Source organism: Notothenia coriiceps, unplaced genomic scaffold (genome assembly GCF_000735185.1).
Source record: "Notothenia coriiceps isolate Sejong01 unplaced genomic scaffold, NC01 NC01_scaffold00036399, whole genome shotgun sequence".
Classification (NCBI taxonomy): Eukaryota; Metazoa; Chordata; class Actinopteri; order Perciformes; family Nototheniidae; genus Notothenia; species Notothenia coriiceps.
In genome coordinates, this window is record NW_011369100.1 from 28,624 (window position 1) to 48,531 (window position 19,908).

The following is a 19,908-nucleotide window of genomic DNA, read 5'->3' on the forward strand; positions in this document are numbered from 1 at the left end:
TTGAGATGTCTCCGTGCCTCATTTAACACATGTTTTTCCCCATCCTCATACACACAGCTACCAGGGAAACCATGTCTGTTTGTGTCTAACTATTTAATTAGAATCTAAAGAGACTACAAAGTCATTATTTCATAGAAGCCAATTAGAATAATTTGCTTGGCTTAGTAAACAGGTCAGTCTCTGCTGACAGATGTTTATCTTTGCTGTAAGCGGGCATAACAGCTGTTTACATAGTTACCCGCAAAACACGGGTGGGCAGAGTTTATCCTAGATGGGCTGTTAGCTTTGTTTTTTTTGGATTAAGTGAAAAGCTGCTGAAAAGGGAAAAGTTTGAATATCTGACTTACTCACGTCTCTGGTTTTGATTTAAATGTTTCACACCACATACAAATGAAGCACAATAAAAATACGGGTGGAGTTAATGCAGTCTGACGAGGCTTGGACATTGCTCTGAGGCGGACCGGGAGCTCACCTGGTAACACGGGCAGCCCATGTACTGAGACTAAATAATTATTATACTATTACAATTTGTCTGCTCCTGCAGCTTTTCACATTTGACCCCTTGTCAACAACTCTGGAAAAAGGAAGTGTTCTTCTGTGGTTTCTTTGGAGTCAAATAGAGTTGTGTGCATTCTCCATCCAGTACAGAAGGGGTAAATATGGATGAGAAAGAGGGGAGGGGGGCAATTGGCAGAGGACAGCTGTTTTCTACAGTGTGCCAACTGTTCTGAAAACCATATGTGGACATACACACCACAGTCCTAGTTACCAAGGTGATGGAAGCTACACTCAAATAAAAAGAAACCAAAAAACAGATCCCTTAAACATTTAAACATCAGTCATCACAATACATCTCTACAACAGTAATCCAATGCTTTTAATGCTTTACACATCTTTTAGTTTTTAACTCACACCATATTCCATCATCCACGCTGAGTCACACTGACCTCTTCCTTCCAGCTATCTCCTCCTCATTGAATATAAATGTATTATTACTTGGTGAGACATGCTCATAATCCAACCGCTGCATCCTATCTGTGTGCACAACTTCAACTGCTGGGAAGAGATAAAGTACTTACCACTGATCAACGTCATATCGGGTCAAATAATGAAATTGAAACAGCAGCAAGAGAAGGCAAAACCGATATGAACACTAGCTTTAGAGCATAAGGAAAAATCCACACACTTTAAGTAGTGTTTTAAGTTGTTTAACATGCCTAGATGAATGGAGGATTTGTTGAAAAATCAAAGCTAATGATAACCATGTGTCCTTTTTTTTTTTTTAAGCTCATTATTTGTCTCATGGTCTTGTGCTACCAAAACCCCCGTAGCATGATGAGATGTTTGTGTTTGAACAAGGCGTCCTTGTGTCATTGGTATGCAATATCCTTAAGGCACAATATTTCTTGTGAATTAGACCATTCTTGCTGCTGACAAGAAACAAATGTCAGTTCTTATATGCCCTCCTGTTCTGTTTCTCAAGATGGTTTCATTATTAGAACTGCCTGCTTTATCCCATTTTGCTATCAGCTTGTCAACTTCTAGGACACAGCAGTTGAACAATGCCATTCTAAATAGTAGCTCTGTGAATGCAGCAAAACAGATTCTGACATTTTCTTATCTTTTCTTTCACAGTCTGACATTTACTTTCCTGACTGCCGCCTGCCAATCTTTCACCCAGCAATCTTGTTATGTGAAACAGTTGGATAAGCGAGCCACCAGACAGAGGAAGTCAGATTGGTTTTGATGAACTGTGCACGAGGCCTTTAAGATATTGCGGGGGCTCTCGGCGGTGTGTAGGTCAGACTCATGGACACACAGCATGTGTTCAGAGAGTGAGGCAGTTGCTATGGAGACCAAAGTGGGCAAATGTGCATTTCTGTTGTGCTGATATTTGGATGTCCTTCAGATCAGTTGTCTGATGAATGTGTTGGTCAAAAAATCAGAAGTGGTCAGAATTCCATGTTTGAAGGGCTTTGACTGCACAAACAATGAGGGGCTTGAAAATAAACCAGGGTGGGGGGTTAGGGAGTAGCAGTCTACCAGTCTGCATCCACCCCTTTCTGTTAGCCTCTATGAATCCCCAGCCATTACTACATTCAGTATCAAAGCTTGGAACCATTTTGTATTAACAGTTAAAAGCTTTGTAATTATATTAAATGATGGTAACACTTTATATTAAGGTACACAAATTCACCATCAACTAGTTGTTAGTTAACATGCATATTAGCAGTATATTAGCTCTTTATTAGTCATTATAAAACACTTATTAATGCCTAATTGTACATGACCATATTCTACAATAATATGCCATTGGTTGAGGGGTTTTCCTCAATAACCCTCTAAATTAGTGCTTATTTATTGCAAGTAAGGAAGTTGTTGTACATGAGTTTTTATGCTCTGCTCAATATGGGCCTAATAAGGCAATAGTACCACAAGAATAGTAATTCTCCCATAATAACCCTTAACAAATATGATCTATTCTTATTTAACAAGACATGAAACTATAATTGTTAATTGTGTCTAAATAACTCAAAAATGAGGTATTTATATCTAAGAACATGTTCCCTAATTTAAAGTGAAGTTGTGTTCATATCCAATAAGCTAGTAGTTTGACTCTAATTATGTATTTCTATCTAAGAATATGTTCCCTATTTTAAAGTGAAGTCTTGTTCATAACCAATAAGCTAGTAGTTTGACTCTAATTTACCTGAACAGGTTCCCTATTCTAAAGTTGCCTCCTCTTCACACTTTGTAAATACATTATAGCACACAACTACTGAAATGTACCTCAACAGAACATGAACAAAGTAGGCACACGTTGAAATATCTGTTTTATTAATGAACCACTAAAGAGAAGTTCAGACACCAAAACATGTCAAGTTTCACCGAGGCTGAGAACACATATGCAGCCTGTACTTTTGAATAAAAACAGATTTTTCAACAGAGTTTATGTATCTGTGTGATTAGGGCTGCTCGATTATGGCAAAAATCATAATCTCGATTATTTGGGTCAATAATTGATATCACAATTATTAAAAACGATTATCCATTTACTTTGAAAACATCCATTTATTGAAAAAAAAAATGTGAAAAGTATGTTTTTAACAGTTGATTACCTTGAACTCTAAGTATAATTCAACTGAAAAACCAATAAAAAAAAAAAATTCGTTTTATTTCGATTATGTTGCTTTCATAATCGTTGCAAGCCAAAATCGTAATTGCGATTAAAATATGATTAATTGAGCAGCCCTATGTGTGACCATACTGTGTGACCTGCTTGTATGAACAACATCCAACAGCCAGCCAAAGTCTTTTGACAGCCATGATGAGCAGCCATGCTCCTTTATTGACTTATTTGCAGTCCACTGACATTCAAACGGAGTGAAACTATAAAAAATAAGTTACAAGGCACTTAATGATCTCATAAATGGAAGTGTAACATACATAGATTAACACATTGGCCCGCTAAGTGTAAACAAGGTAAATATAGAATGCTAGCTGTGCAATAAGCATGTAGCCTATAGGCCTACAGGCTAGTATGGCTAACGCTAGCGCGAATGCTAACACATTTTCTCATTTAGTTTAAACATCTCCAAATGTCATCACATAAACACAATACATGTTACTAATCCTTACAGTGTAAGTGTAAGGCTTACACTTATACTTACAGTCATTGCTTTCTGAAGGGCTTGACCCTTTTACTCTTCAGGCTGCATAGGGGAAATTAGTAGTGTCTACTGCAATGCAATTCAGTTCACTTTCTCATACCTCCTGTAGGCTACCCGGTTTCCTGTCTACCCTTCAGTACAAATTTTACAAAAATATAAATGTGCAAATATGAAACATATAGGTCAATATCACCTTATTATTGGATAGCTGAACTGTCAATACCCCAAAACATATTATTAGATAGAAATACCAACTTTTTTGTTATTTAGACACAATTAACACTTATAGCTTCATGTCTTGTTACATAAATAGATCATATTTGTTAAGTGTTATTATGGGAGAATTACTATTCTTGTGGTACTACTGCCTTATTAGGCCCATGTTGAGCAGCGCATATTAAGACCAAAACTCATGTAGCCTATACAACTTCCTTACTTGCAATATATAAGCACTAATTTAGAGGGTTATTGAGGAAACACTCTCAACTAATGGCCTATTACTTGTAGAATATGGTCATGTAGAATAAGGCATTAATAAGTGTTTTATAATGACTAATAAAGAGCCAATATACTGCTAATATGCATGTTAACAACTAGTTGATGGTGAATTTGTGTACCTTAATATAAAGTGTTACCCAAATTATTATACGTCTGTCTTTTCAAGGAGGGTAGTGTTGGGGAGGAAAAACAAGGACCACTTCATGAATAATCAAAGAAACCCTATTATTGTATCATCTAAATATTTCCCATTTTCATCTGATTTTTCTCTCTCTCTGGGGTCTCTCCCTGTCCCTTTTGATCTCACAGACACATATTTCCCCTCTGTGAACAGGCTGAATGATCACCAGGGTTGGTGAGAGGCCTGCTCTCATCCACATTATCTCACGCTCAAGTTTGTTCAACCATTGTAGACAGGATTTCCTCTGGTCTCCCCATTTTCCCCTGCTCCCAGCACTGCTCTATTCAGTCCTTTTTTAACTGCGAGGCAGACCTTGCTCCCTATACTGTATAATGCACTTCCACTTCCTCCTACTGTGTAAATGTCTTTTCATGTCTTAAAAAAAAATCCCTTTTTTTTAACACTCAACATAAGGCATCCTGTTTGAGTTTTCTGAAACGGATTACATCTGCAAACACTTAACATATGAGATCACTGGCGCTGAACCTCACTGTGCTGACTGAGAGTCCGACCCAGATGGCTATTCAGTGCTTTGTGACACTCACTGACTAAACACACTCACTCTGCTGTCCGAGCACCCGAACACAAGCTAGGCTCTTGGTTTGTTTTTGTTGTACAAAGCCCAGCCTTTTGAAGCAGTCCACTCATGGTACCATGATGCCAGGACAGCTCATTCAGCCTGGGACGACATTTGGGGGGTGAGGCAGAGCTCATCTATCGGCCACATATACACAACAAGTGCACACCCCTTCTGACGACCTCATACAACTCCGAAGAGACCCTAGCGTTTGAGTAAACATAGATCTTCTTCTGATTGACTGTAAAGGAAGTAGTGTCAAGAAGCTATCAAAAACATTGATCTGATAAATACTTAACATCTTACATGTTTTTTCTACTTTGGTTGATCAGAGAAAAATGTTTGGAAACTTAATTTTGTCTTTATCCTCAGCTGATATTTAACACACTATGTCGTTTTAAGCATCAAACCACATCTGTGTAAACACTCATATTCACTGGATGCGAATGATTGATTTCATGTCTCTGCTCTGTACTTATATGGACATCTTGCAAACTCTTCTAGTCGCAAACCAGTCACTGCGCTGGTCTGAGGGAAAAAGGGACGTCACCTAACAGGAATGCTGAGGAGGAGTCATTAGTCAGCCATTACCACGAGTATATCCAACCACAAGAGCTTCTGGAGAGAGCGTATGTGGGCGTCCTCACCGAAAAGCTATCATGGAAAAAACGAGTTCCGAGCTGGATGAGTATTAGTTGACTCAGCAGTCTGATGTTTAATTTAGGCCTCATTCAAGCCCAATTTACAGCTGTTCACCTTCTGTTTTGTTTTTTTTGTCCCGTTGCAACAGCAAAGATAGCAACATAATAACCCTGACACCTTATGATTAGTTGTTAGGTTACAGATAGGCTTTAATCATCTTGGGTTTTTCTTTACATGTTATATCAAAGCCATTTCACACATGAATGAAACATCTGACCGACCACATGATCATGTTCATGCTAACAGAGGCCAAGTTTAATTTACTTCTATAGACTGACAATGATCGAGAGGTTTGTGTATTCCTCCTTGCTCAAGTGTTGACCATAATTCACCTTTTTTATTCTTGCCTACATGTGTGTATGTTTGGCTGTTTGAAAAGAGATTTATCAATCACAGTTCATGTTACACATTCACCCAACTATTCATTTAGGGATTATTTTCAGTTTGTCTCAATGTTGTTTCTCAAGAGAGAGAAACTGGGACAGAGCTTGTTCTGAGAGGGAAACTAAATGAAGGCTGAATAATCATTTTTCATTCTTAGTTGCTTCTTTGGCACTTACACTCTTTTTCATTATCCTATCCCACCCAGAATTTCACTTATACTGTTTAATTGGTTTGTTATAAACTGTATGTTATCAGAGTGGACTTAGTGGATATTTACACTAGTCTTCATATCATAGATAAACTACTATTACAAGCAAGACAAGGCCAACTGTATTATTATATCCAAACACAGGGGGAAATTAATGTGGTTGACAAGAAAAAAACTAAACTGTAACCCAAATATACAGTAGGTACAATCTTCATTGGGTTTCCTATATGCAGACTACAGATGCTTGTTTCTTCATGTTTTGCACTATAAAGAAGTTTTACTATGGCAACAGCTAAAACAGGAAGTGACTTGTATTTGTAGGTTAGGAAGTGTGAATCTATCTGATACTCTCTTCTCTTTTTGACATTTATTACTTGTGTGAACCATGGGTGGGTGGGTGTCAGAAAAGTTAAATGTATCTGAATCTGTGCGTGAAATCATAGCCAGAAGTCAGTACGACAGTTTTAAATCTTAGTCTTTGAGTTTACCAAAAAACCGATCTCTATGTTTTTTATGTCCTTATTTTATCAATCCAAAAAGTAGTTTATTCCCAAACTAGATTAGCTGTTTGAGAAGGGAAGTCAAGTGCTTAGTCCTGATCATCTGTGTGAAGTACATTGTTTGTTTATCAGTTTTGTTCCGCAATTATCCCACTAGTTCCTTTTCCTGCATTTGTCACTATTAGCTGTGTGACGGTGTTAGTGTTTAGGGCTTTGATAGCAACCTTTGTGTTCAGGGGTATATCATGCTGGTGACTTGGCTCTAGGGATGTTCGCCTGTTGGTCACTTGATTGGTCCACCACCTAGGTCAGGACTGAAATATACAACTATTAGATTGTTTATTGGTGTTATTTCTGTATGAACATTAAAGGTTTCCAGGTGTTGCATTCAAAAGTAAGTGATGATAGTTAATAAAGTCTGTTGAAGGAAAACCTTTTTATCTGTTGTCCATCAACAGCTATTTTAGGTTTCAGTAACAGGTTTGATGGAAAAAAATAACTACACGATATTTCACAGTGGTATTCTACTCTTCACCATCGGGTAGCCGGAGGACAGTTGTTTTCTATGATGCTGAACCTCAAACCTCAAGTAAAAATGGCTTTGTAAAATCTAAGTGGCTTTCTGTTTTGGCAGACTCATTATTAAGCCTCACCTTTTTTAACCTTGGCTATCTGATCCCTTGACTCTTTCATTAGCCACACCATGAAATTGAAAAGTTTGCTTTTAAGTCAAATCACAACAACTATTAGATGGTTCACCTCAAATCAGCATGAAAGGTTGTCATTTGGAACATGTTTGTATTTTGACATTAGTATTTAGCTATATTAGCATATTACTGTGCCAAAGTGACTGTAGACACTCACTCTGTTACATTTCCATTTCCTGTGTTTCACACTTCAGGCGTGTATCCGGTAAAGAAGCATATCTATACAATCTCTTTTAATGATTTTTTGTTTTACCCATTACCTTGTATTTCCCAATTTGTCCCATCCTGATAGGCTAAATGAGCTGGAAATTCAGTCATTTGATTGCCATAAGCTGTTGAGTGGAATAATAACTGTGTTCACCTGAAATAACAGGTCACATCTGTTTCCTCATTTGCTGTCCCCATGACAACAACATCACTGGCCATGCTGAGCAATCATATACTGTACAATTGTAATGTGTGGTTACACATATACAGAGCAGCAGTCACACATTCTTTACAAACTAGTTTATTTTAGACATTGCACACATCACATGAGATATGCTAACGTTGGGGGAAGATTCCTGAAACCTGAGATGACTCCATCTGTCACCTGGTGAAGTGAAATGTTAAACCCTGAGTTAAGGGTGAAGAGATGTTTCACATGATGTGAGTTAAAAGGAAGGAAGTTGAGATATTGCAGATAGCATTGACTATGGTTCTCTCTGACTGGGCTCCTAAGCTTGAAGCATAACTGGAACCGATGTTACGAACCATCATGTGTGTCATCCCAACTACATACTAGACAAATGTCAGAAAAAAGCATGGTGAAGCTTGCTTTTTCTTTTGGTAAAATAAATAGATGCTAGACAGAAAGAAGTGTGCAAACATTTCTGTATGTTTAGCATTTGCTTCCATCAATGTTTTGGATCAATACAAACTTGGAGGACGAGGTGTTTCACTTTGAAATGGATGTGACCTCTTTTAAACTGTGGTACAGGATCACACTGAGACATACAGCAATGCAGAAGGACAAGAGAGACAAGAAAATCGGATTAATTGAAAATGGAGAGGACTGAACAAAAGACCAGATGGGCTCTCAGAAACTGTTGCTGTAAGGAACATGAAAAGAGGAAGAGGTGGAGTGGGGTGGGGAGGGGGGCTGGAGTGGGAGACGGTGAAGGAGGGAAATGAGGATAAGCAGCCAGACAGAGGGAGAGATCACCTTCTTCTTTACCATTAATACATGTAGAAGCGAAGGCGGGAGAGAAAGAGCAGTAGAGGAAACTGTGTGAGGTGGGGTGGGAGGGGAGGTGGGGCGAGTGAGGGAGAGGCAGATGGGTGTGTGCTCACATGAACCACTCGTGTCCTTCTGTGTGCGTACCACTGGTCTCTTTCGGGCAGAGAATAGAAAAGTTGGGGCAAAGTCTGAGTCAGCTCCAGCAGCTACCAGACACTCACAGCAACTCCCTCCACAGTGACAGTCTTCTTCTCTTTCCTTTTTTTGTGTACTGCTCTTTCATTCAGTCATTCTCTCTCTCTCTCTCTCTCTCTCTCCCTCTCTCTCTCTCTCTCTCTCTCCCTCTCTCTCTCTCTCTCTCTCTCTCTCTCACACACACACACACACACTCTCACACACACACACACACACACACACACAAACACACACACACACACCACCATTCACTTCTGGCAGAGGGAAGACAGGACCACAGGAGAACAGTTACACACCTTTACTTCCAGTTATTCACCCAGCCATCGCCAGACACTTTTTCCCAGGATGTGGACGCTTCTCTTGGGGGTCACCTTCGGATTACTGGCCTCCTCCAGGTCCGAACAACTTCAAGGTGAGATGACTGTGCCTTTGACTAGCGGAGAGCTCTTTGTTTGGGGATTTTTTTCTTTTATTTATTTATTTTTGTACCTTATTCTGCCTACATTTTCCCCGCTGGCATTTCTCTGATTTATGATTAAGGGACTTTATTGTAATGTGTGTTCCTCCTTTTGAGCCTGTTGAGTACTTGAGTATGAGTAGACAGCAAAAGACAGGCTTTGCTCTACTGCTGCTGCTTGTAGAGTGGATGAGTGGATGCCGGCAAGAGAGCGCGTGCTACACCAGCACAGACAGGCTTACGTCTGGCAGTCTCGTGACAGACACAAAGGAGACTCTTGCTCACTCTCTGTCTCACACACATTTACACTCTGGGAAGTGAACCTTATTTATCATACGTTAGGATAATAAGTGTAGCTTTCACAAACAGGTAGAAGCAGAAATAGAGAGGTATTTTGTTCCCCTTTTTAGCTGTGCCGCCACGCTTGATGCTTTATTCTCTGACACAAAGGATGTTCAGTAATCGCTCTAGCCCCCCTCAATATCTCCCCCTCTCCTCTCTGTCTCACATGTGCTTTCTGTGTAAGGTTTGATTGGATTTGTTGCTCGGAGCGATATTTCTCTGGAGGTGAAGTTGGTGCTGAATCAAACAGGTCTGGGTTCGTCTGGCTTGTTCCCAGGAGGTGTTGGTATGGTTGTTCACAAAGACTCCTTCTGTCTCTGTGCCAAAGAACCATCGGCATCTTGCCATACATTTGACCAGTATTTAAAGGCAAATAAGAGGCTGGTTAAACAGCTTGTATGCGCTGTATGTGGGAAGAGGTAGGAGATGGGGCAACCCCCCCCTCCCTGTGCTTCAACATGTGTTGTGAGCTTTTCTATGTGTGCATTTGTTTGTATATCACTGTGCCTGAGTGTCCAGAATAATTGGTGTCTGGCTAGAGCTGTCCTGTGGTGATTTCATCTCATCCTCATCCTGGTCAAGATGTTACTTGAACCTTAAACCTGTGGATGTTTTTTGTCCAGAGTACATCATTAAGAGCAGCACTCTTGGACTTGTGGCCTGTCCAGCTATGGATTAGGGCTGGGGTTAGGATTATTATTAGTTTAACCAAGAGAAGATTTAGGGGACTGATTTGACCATGCTGACTGTCTGCCCACCAATAGCACACATACACTTGTAGGATTCAACATAGGATTCTTCTGCCTGAGAACAAAATAAGTTTTGACTGGTAAACGGAGTGAAAATGCCCTAAGTGGTATTCAAATTAATCCTGCCCCTCCCCCCACCCAAAGTTATTAAATAAATGTATTTCATCCATTGGAATTCATTTGAAACTATGACCCTGCTTTAGTGTAATAAAACTGAATTTAGTATAATTTAAATGTTAATACTTTGCACTTACATAATTAAATTGTCCATTAGACTGTAGAGTTGTACTATCTGTGATGAACTTTCCAATTTGAATTCATGCTCAGAATGACAACATATGCAGAGCTTTCCAATGTCCAAAGCTCTCATTAACGTTATCTTATTGCGAGCGTAGTGTTCTTGTATCTTTTGAGTTTCCTATAAAGAGATCAACTGCAGATTTCCTCTTACTACCATCACCGTAAATCGGAGTCCTACTTCCTCTAGTATCTCTCTCTCTCTCTCTCTCTCTCTCTCTCTCTCTCTCTCTCTCTCTCTCTCTCTCTCTAATTCTCTTTCTCTCTCTCTCTTTCTCTCTCTCTCTCTCTCTCTCTCTCTCTCTCTCTCTCTCTCTCTCTCACACATACATACATCAACTTAAATGCACTCGGGCCAACCTTACCGCTGGACTTCCTTCAAATATGGCCGTATTTGCCTCCTTGGCGCGTAACGACCCCTCCTGCATGCGCCAGTGTCATGTTTCAAGGTGAGGGGTGGTCAGGGGCCCTGTTGGCTGGGACTGGGCCCTGACAAAGAGGGCTAGTGAGTACCAATATCCTGCCACCTGAGACTCTTAGACACGTGTTTCCCTTCTCTACCATCGCACCTCCTCTACAAACCAACCACCCAAATGGCACCAATATCCTGCACAACTTGTCTGCTCTTTTAATGTTCTTTTCTTTACCCCTAGCCTTTGACATTGATTGAACTGGTCTTAAGTTGTGCAGGGGTGCTTTTATTTCATGTTTTGTCTATCTCTTTGTGTGCTGTTAAAGCTCCTTATTACTTTTTAAAACATTTATGTGAGTTTCATGCTCATAGCCTCTCTAACCCTGTGTTCTTCACCTTATCATATGCCCTAAAGTCTTTGTGTTCATGGGAAAACTGCTCAGAAAGAGCTCTGTAATATACACACATCTTTTTGCATGACTGATTTCCATAGTCACTGTATCATCAGGCATAGCAGCAGATTACATCGGATCTATACTTAGGTTTAAGCAAAAAAAGGAATGTTGGTAGAAGAGGAAGAGGTCCCTTATTGCACAGTACTGCAAACAAGACACTGTGTAGGCTATATAGGTTACCATAAATAGGACTCCTGTTGCTATAGAGAAATATTTTTGACATCTCTTAGTCCTCCTAAGGGGATAAGACGCCCTGAGGGCAAAAGAAAAACGAAACAATAAAATCATTTCAGGAGTGGATGGTCCTTAAGTGCAATATAGCGTCAGCCCTTCTATTGACAGGCCTCTTATGATTGTCCAAGAACTTGAGTCTCTCTAATCTGGCCATTTTATCAAGACTTCCAAGTCAAAGCATAATGATCGAAAGCAGAACGAAACAGCTAATTGGGCAATTTCCCAAGTGTTGTTTCTACATGTCTGTGTATGGACTAAACAGATGATAACACATGGTCATAGCTTCATAAATGCTTCCCAGTTCTTAGCCAGAAAGTCTGTGCCTAAACGACCTATATACCCAATACATTAAAATGCTAAAAGAACAGCCAATGACTAACTTCTGCTGTGACAGGAATGTTTTTACGTCGCCTATATCCTCACATGTTTGAAAAGGATGTTCTTGGTCATATTTCTTATCACATATCACCTATTTGGATCAATTTAAACCTTCTTATTCCTTAACTGAGAGCTTGAATGGTAACATGTATAAAATAGAGAAAATAAACAAGTGCACATGCCTGTTCTTTTTGAAAGAAAGATGCTTCCAGAAAGGTTCTATAAGGGATGTAGGTGAGAGAGGAAATGGCACATTAGAAAGAAAATCAGATAGGGAGAGTCCTTTTCACCTTCAGGTAATATTGTGAGTGTGTGTGTGTGTGTGTGTGTGTGTGTGTGTGTGTGTGTGTGTGTGTGTGTGTGTGTGTGTGTGTGTGTGTGTGTGTGTGTGTGTGTGTGTGTGTGTGTTCACAAATATATTTCCCCCATATCTCAAGTTTCACCTGTCCAACTGGCCCAGCTGCCCTTTGTTGTGACCAGCGGAGGGAAAGACATAACTGCTGAGTGGGCAGCGTCACTCAGGTGTGATAATGCAGGACACTGGAGCATTGTGGGAGTGACGGGCGACAAGGGCTCTCTCTGAACCAGCTGATGAACTATGGCTAAAAGGACGTTACGGTAGTAGTGGGACGTAAACAGCACGCTCTCTGTTCTAGCACAGAATTCCGCACCACATTATGGGAACATTTTTTAATAAGGTGTTTCTGAGTAAAGAGAAAAATGCAGATAAAAGATCAGTAGGATAAATAATCCGATATTGGGTGTTATTATTTTCAACATGTACATACTCCGCATACTATGATATACTATGTGACTATGCTGTGTCATGGCTCTACAAAGGTCGAGAAATTATCCGCCAACGTTCAAGTGCATCTGTGTGTTTGCACACCTGCATGTGGGGGGTCATTTGGACTTTATTGCTGCCGTAGACAAACAGAGGGTAATGAGAGAAAACAAGCGAAAAGAAAAGGGAGGAGGTGAGGCAATAGAGAGTCAGGCTTGTCTATTACTTGTGGTGCAGCTGGAGGTTCTGGCAAGACGCTGTGTTAAAGCTCCCTTTCTCCCAGGTTTGGTACACCGAGACTATGCAGTATCCTTGGTTTCAACTCTATTAGGTGACAATGGAGCCATTGGGAGAGACAGTGCCTTGGCATAGCATGGCTTCTCAACTCTATAAAGACACCCATGGCCATTCCCTCTGCATACTAATGATTGCGCCTCAGATTCATGTCGGTCCCCTTTTCAGCTCACTGACGGTAAGCCGCCTTTGATCCCAATGTGCAGGTTTGCAAGGCCAGGACCGTCGTCTTGTTATTCACCCCCTTCACTTTCAGGGGATACTGTGCGTGTGTGTGTGTGTGTGTGTGTGTGTGTGTGTGTGTGTGTGTGTGTGTGTGTGTGTGTGTGTGTGTGTGTGTGTGTGTGTGTACACTGAAACTCCCTGACAAAATGTTGGCACTAACTCTAGTTGTTCAACTGCCACAGCATAAAGCTCGACTTCCTGCTGTTGCGAGTGCTCTGTTTACTCATAACAACCAGTGGAAAAATACTGGGGACTTTTTTTTTTACCATAATCTAATCTGTTGAAAAAAAGTTATCTACTTTTAACCCATTTCTATAAACTGTTTATGTGTGGTTTGTATTCGTCCTCCAAGAAAAAAAGAAAAAACAGTTTATCAGATGATATATATTTTTATTTTCCTTTATGAAAAAAGTATGAAAGTTCTGCAAAATGTATTTCCTGTACAAGGTATTTAGTTGTGTGACTTTGCATGAAAAATCTGTCACTTCCCGTGCATCTGTCACCATGGCAGTGCATTTAAAGAAGCAGCAAACAGGTGCTTGTGTCTGCAATAGTATTTATGTTTTGTTTTTTGACAGACCTTCAGTAGCTTTTCTTCTACGAGAGAGGAGGTCATCGAGATTTCACCATAGTGACAAAGTCACAGTTAAAAATGTGTCCCATTTCGCAAGACTCTTCCCAGGTGGTGTCGCTCTCTTTCATTCTCAATGCAAATGATCATCTGCTCATATCAGGAAAAAATCCCCCAGGGTTTAAACTCAGAAAACAGTTTCTTGCCAATTCCAACCATAACATTGTTTTTTTTAATGGACATATGGATTTTTGAAGGGGATCTACAGTAGATGTTTGCACATACATATGCTTCCTGTTCATGTTCAAGCTGCTAGGCCTTGTTAGACATTTTTGTTTTCATTTCATTGAGGGAAAATCATTTCCCTAAGGTTCCTCCTTTTGTCAAGCAAACTTAAGCAAATGAGCTGAGCATCACATGTGAGACACTTCGTGCACCACTGTTAGGGCAATGTTGGGCGGCATTTTAATAAGGCTAAACTTGTTAGCACAATGGAAACTGACTGAAACGTTTCCTCAAAACGTTTTTTATATTTATTTGCGAGGAATCCTAACAACAAAATGAAATAAACATGTTATTCAGTTATTAGACTGACCTGGACAGTTTCCAATGTCATCCAAATATAGCTGTAGCCAAATTCAAAGTCGATCTGCGGTTCTCTGTTACTGCCTATACATCATTTTAGTCTTAACATTATAAGTTTAACAGAACATAAGCAATGACACTCCCTCACCCTACAGTATGTGTACATAGTGATGAATCCTATAAGACACTGAGTCTGTATTTTCTTTCTTTCTCTGTCCCAACAGTGAATTCCCGCAGCTGCAGCTTTGCACGGGTATTTCTGGCTGAGGGGGAGAGCCGTCACGCTCTGACCTTTGGCATGGCTAAAATGGTGTGTGAGCAGCTGCAGAGCATCTTGGCCACTCAAGAACAAGTCCAGCAGGCCTTTGATAACTCCATGCAGACATGCAGGTGAAACTACAAGCCTTTCTTCAATAAGTATTTTTTGATTAAATCATTTTAAAGATTATTAAATATATATTTTTGAATTCAATTATATAAAAGGAAATACAGGACATTTATGTTGAAATATTTATGAAACCCAAATTCTCAAGAATGAGCCATTTCAACGTTTTAACTTCTGGAACTTTTGGTATTAAATGTCAGAGGGAAAATGTTATTAATAATCAGACTTCATGATTAAATCCCACAATTTGACTTCAACTTTAAACACACTTGGGGGTCCAATATTGCATTTTATCAGGAAAACCAGAAAAGAGGAAGAAGATGTTTCAGTGTTTCAATACGGATACCCAATTGTTGTCATGTGGTAGGCATCCCTAGACTTCAGTTACTGTAAACTGTTCTTCAAAATCTTCTCTACTTCTCTACATTTCTGAGCAGTGTGATGTGTGATTCACTTCAGTTTTTAGTTTGAGACATTTTTTTTTAGATTTTAAAAATTACATTCTGCAACACATATCATAAACTGTGCTACAAATCAAATATGTGTCAAAATATGAGTTTTAATAATAATATTGTTGTGTCTATTTAGGAATGGCTGGACCAGCAATATCAGTATTGCCATCCTCAGACAGGACTCCCATGAAAACTGTGCAAACAATACGACTGGCCTCATTATTAATACATCTGTAAACACTGATGATTCTTATGATGCCTACTGCTATGATGAAACAGGTGACTTAATCCAGAGGACATCAGTTACACTGCATCACTGCAGTCTAAATCTGATACACAAATTACACAGAATGTCCTTTCAATTTACGTGATCATTATGGTAACATCTACTTCCTGTTTCCCTATGTGCTAGTTGGGCCTGAGAAGAACTGCACAAAAAGATTTGTAATAAAAGGTTAGTATGATGTAAGGATTTGCCTCACATTATTGTGTTTACATCATGTGTTGTTTTGTTACAATATATATTAAAGATTTGTAAAATCTACAGTAAACTGAAAAACTGAACTAAACTGAACCTTGGTCTAGTAACCAGTTTATCCCACCTTTATAGATAAAACCAACATCAGCGCTCACTGTACCACAAACTACCTCTTTTTTTTTAAACTGCACAACCTATATCATATATTAACAGCAGTAACACTTTGATTGGTCTCATTGCGACTTTGAATACTGCTTAATGCTGTTTAACATCCTAAAGAGATATTTCGGAATTAAATACAAATTATTTGTGAATCCATGGTAAAAAATGTGTGTTATATGTTAAACATTTTCATAGATTTGACAACTTTTACATTAACACAGTCCCCTTCTAAGAGAGGCACACACTCCTGCTTTCGCAAGAATAAGGAGCACTGTCAAGTAACATTACTAAAACACAATAGTTTTAATGTTTCAAATCTAAAAATAGAAGAGTTAAATATCATGATGTTGAAAATGCATCAAGCAGGATTTATTTTGCACTTAATACTTATGTAGCACTTGCATCATGACATTTCTGTAATGCATTTCTCTACGATCTGACAAGACCTTGTTCAGTTCATTTGCTTCAGCCGTATACATATTGTGATGTAATATTGTTATTGTGATACCCGTGCTTAAGATTGTGAGACTGCACAGAGCACGTCGGAAGGGGTTAATGCTCTCACAAAACATATCAAAAGTAACCTGTGACCGTAACCATTTATAACCATCTCTATTCTCCAATTAGCCACACCAGAGCCTCAGGAGTCAACAACAGAAGGCCCGGAAGAGACGACTGCAAAACCTGAGGATGCTTCTGTCAGTGAGGGTGGGGACCCCACAGCAGCCCCTGGGGAAGATGCTCTTACTGAGGGGTCTGAAACAACGCTGTCAGACTCCACTACTAGTCTAGAAGAGACAGAGACTGCGACTGAGGGCCCCGCCGTGGAAGAAACAACTGTGGAGTTCGACCTTGGATCTGGTATGATGCTACCTGAAGAGGGAAAGAACACTCAGACGGCCCCTGTTGGAGAGTCTAAGTATACACAAGCAACCACTGAAGAGGGGCATGATGGTAAATATGCCACAATAGAATGTAAGAAAAGCACAAGCACAGATCAACCATAACTGACACAAATATCCTTTTGTTTACCCTTTATATATCTGAATATGAAATGATATAAAATGCAGATACTTGAGCTTTTAAATATTAAAACTGTACTTACAGCATGCTGTATGCAACAAGTTCTTGGAGGACTGAAGTAACTTTAAAACACATGACGCCCCCTTGTGTTAGATTGAGTTGTGGAATGGATTTATTTAAAAAGAGACCGCAGTGATTTTGCCTTTTAGTTGTATTCACCACGAGTTGAGGGCCTTACAATATATATATAGTTCAATTTGCTGATCAAATGATTTAGAACTTGAGACAAAAAATTGCTTTAACATCGATCATGTGTAAATAATCATTAAGGAAAAGCAACTTATAATGTAGCTTGCAGTATGTTTTGCCTCAAAGCCTGCAGCTTTAAAAAGAGATTAACATGCATACACAATTAAAGGCAATTTAATTAAAAAACATCCTCTTCGGTATCAATTTGAAGGTTGAATTCAGTGTTTCGTTTTCAATGCACTCTTTATGTTGATGCTGCTGTGTTTAAAACGGCCGTGGGTTTACTGTATCTGGAATTATTTAAATATTTAACTTTGTTGTATTGACTTTCAGCTCAACCAGAACAACCAAATCCTAGTGGCAAAGGACGGGTGCCGGATCCTACTGGCTCTGACCAGGGCGGAGATTCATCAAGTGAGGAACCACATTTCCCATACCTCTAAGACTCTGAAGGCCATAGGGATTTCAATCAAATAAGACCATTTTTGGACAAGTTGACTCCTGTTTTGATCCACTATATATGTGTTACTGACTCAGCTTTAATACTCGACTCAAGGCTTGTTATTGCTCCCTGCAGACTGGCTGGTTATCCTTGTAGCGATTGTTGCAGTTGCTGCTATTCTTTTCGTGTGCGCAGCTGTTGTAAAAAGAAAGAGGTATGTCTTTGATAATTGTTGTTTTATCATACACTAATACTGTCATGTAACTTGTTTTGGATATAAACAATACTGTGTTTTACTGTGCAGAGCAATCAATAGTCAATTTTCACATATTTCGCTGCAGACTGGGGAAGGGCAAAACAAAAATCAATAAAAAATGAACGTCTGATTATTCTCTTGCAGTTGGTGTGGCAAACAGAAGACCCTGATGATCACGTCCAAAGATGGCGGCGAGGGCAACGGTGCTGCAGCATCAGCATCCAGCTCGCACGCCCAGGAGAGAGAGCAGGAGATGGTGACCCTGATGAATAAGGAGAAGATCACAGAGAACGGCAACACGGAGGAGTTCACCGTCATCAAGCTAGAGGAGTCGCCAGATAAACAGCTGGCGTGAGAGAGTGTAGAAGCAGACGGGGAAGAGTAGGGGAGGATGGGGAGGGTGGAATCGGACGGGGGGGTGGGGTGGGGCTCCAAACACTGGGGGTGAAAACTGCTTTTGTGGCCAGCACTGGATGGACACTGAGTAATGGTGTCTGATATTTAGAAAGATGGTCCAAGGGAAGTACACTGGGTGTGACTTTCATGTGCAGCATTTTGTGTGTCTGGTATGCCAGGTTAGTGAGGAGGACTGAATGGCGGTTTAGGAGGGTCATTCACTGTGGGGTATCATGCAGGGTGTGTGAATGTGTCTCATGTCTCTGTGTTTAATGACGGGATGGGTTTTAAAGGGAGGGGGTGGTGAGGGTCTTATGGAAAACTAATTGTTGACAGACTCTTCTCTTTGTTTGTATAATTGGTTATTCCTAAATTATCTGGCCTTTTAGCCTTAATGGGAAATAATAAATAGTTAATGAGTGGGTTATTTTTGTTTGAGATACTGCAAATAGAAAACACATAATTTTGAGCAAAACAATCCTCAATGTTTTATTTCTTTGATTGATGTACTTATTATTGTAACCCTGTGTATATTTCAGCCGTGCCTGTGGACTAAAGTTTTTTTGTTGTTGCCATTTTCAAGACAAATGGTGATGTCACCACCTTAATTTATGCAGCTTTTATTCCCTTTTTCTTGTTCTTTGTATATAAAGTGTATGTTTTGCCTTAGCAATAGCCACCAGTGCTTTTTGTTGTTTGGTAGAAAGGAGGCGTTGTATCCCTTTTAAATAAAGGTTGTGTCATGTTTTGAGAGTTATTTAAATAGAAAAACAATACCTCAGAGGTAATCAATTGTAAATTGATTTTTGAAATAGTCAAAGTGGAGTGCATATTGTAAGCGAGCATCCAAACAGTACAACGGGTGGAAGTCAGTTAATATGGAATGATTCATTTTGGGTTGGAAATATGATGAAATTAAGTCCCTAATGTTATCCTGAGGATAAGTAGAATGAATATGATAAACTGTATGCATACTATATACACAGTGTGTACATTGATTGAGGAAAAAAAGAAAGAGCAAAATAAATAACTGGATACATGAATCATTTTTTGAATGCAGGGTTAAAACTGAACCGTGATAGCGGCCTAGCTTTAGATGCTAAACTGCATGGCACATATGATAATGGGGGGCCCATGTGCCGTAAGCAATGTAAAGGTTCCTTCATAAGAAAGGGGCTGTGACAGCATCGTCTATGTGCTCCAGAGGGGGGGGGGTGGGGGCGGGGGAAAGAGATGAATGAAGCTTGCGTGATTGCCCATGCCTCAGTGTGACAGTCTCTGTACATTAAACATGTAAACAAAATGCTGCAGTTTTTCTACTGACCTTCTTATTGGTGAAATGTATTATTCATTGTGTCATATCGCTATTATTGCTTGTATGACTGCTAATTATTACCGGTTTCAGTATGAAAATGCTGCATTACATACAACGTTTTTTTT

At 39.6% G+C, this 19,908-nt stretch overlaps 1 protein-coding gene across 2 annotated transcripts; it reads left to right on the forward strand.

The window, feature by feature from the left end:
* Positions 1-9,013: 9,013 nt before the first annotated feature.
* cd44b (CD44 molecule (IN blood group) b) lies at positions 9,014-18,475 on the forward strand. 2 transcript variants are annotated; one of them, XM_010792305.1, is made up of 8 exons: positions 9,014-9,254; positions 14,850-15,015; positions 15,599-15,741; positions 15,875-15,916; positions 16,730-17,077; positions 17,708-17,788; positions 17,952-18,030; positions 18,217-18,475. In XM_010792305.1, the coding sequence occupies exons 1-8, from the start codon at positions 9,188-9,190 to the stop codon at positions 18,425-18,427; spliced, it is 1,137 nt and encodes a 378-aa protein (XP_010790607.1). In that variant the 5' UTR covers positions 9,014-9,187; the 3' UTR covers positions 18,428-18,475. The 2 variants fall into 2 exon arrangements, with proteins under 2 accessions (XP_010790607.1, XP_010790608.1); XM_010792306.1 differs by having other exon boundaries at positions 16,730-17,056.
* Positions 18,476-19,908: the final 1,433 nt, after the last annotated feature.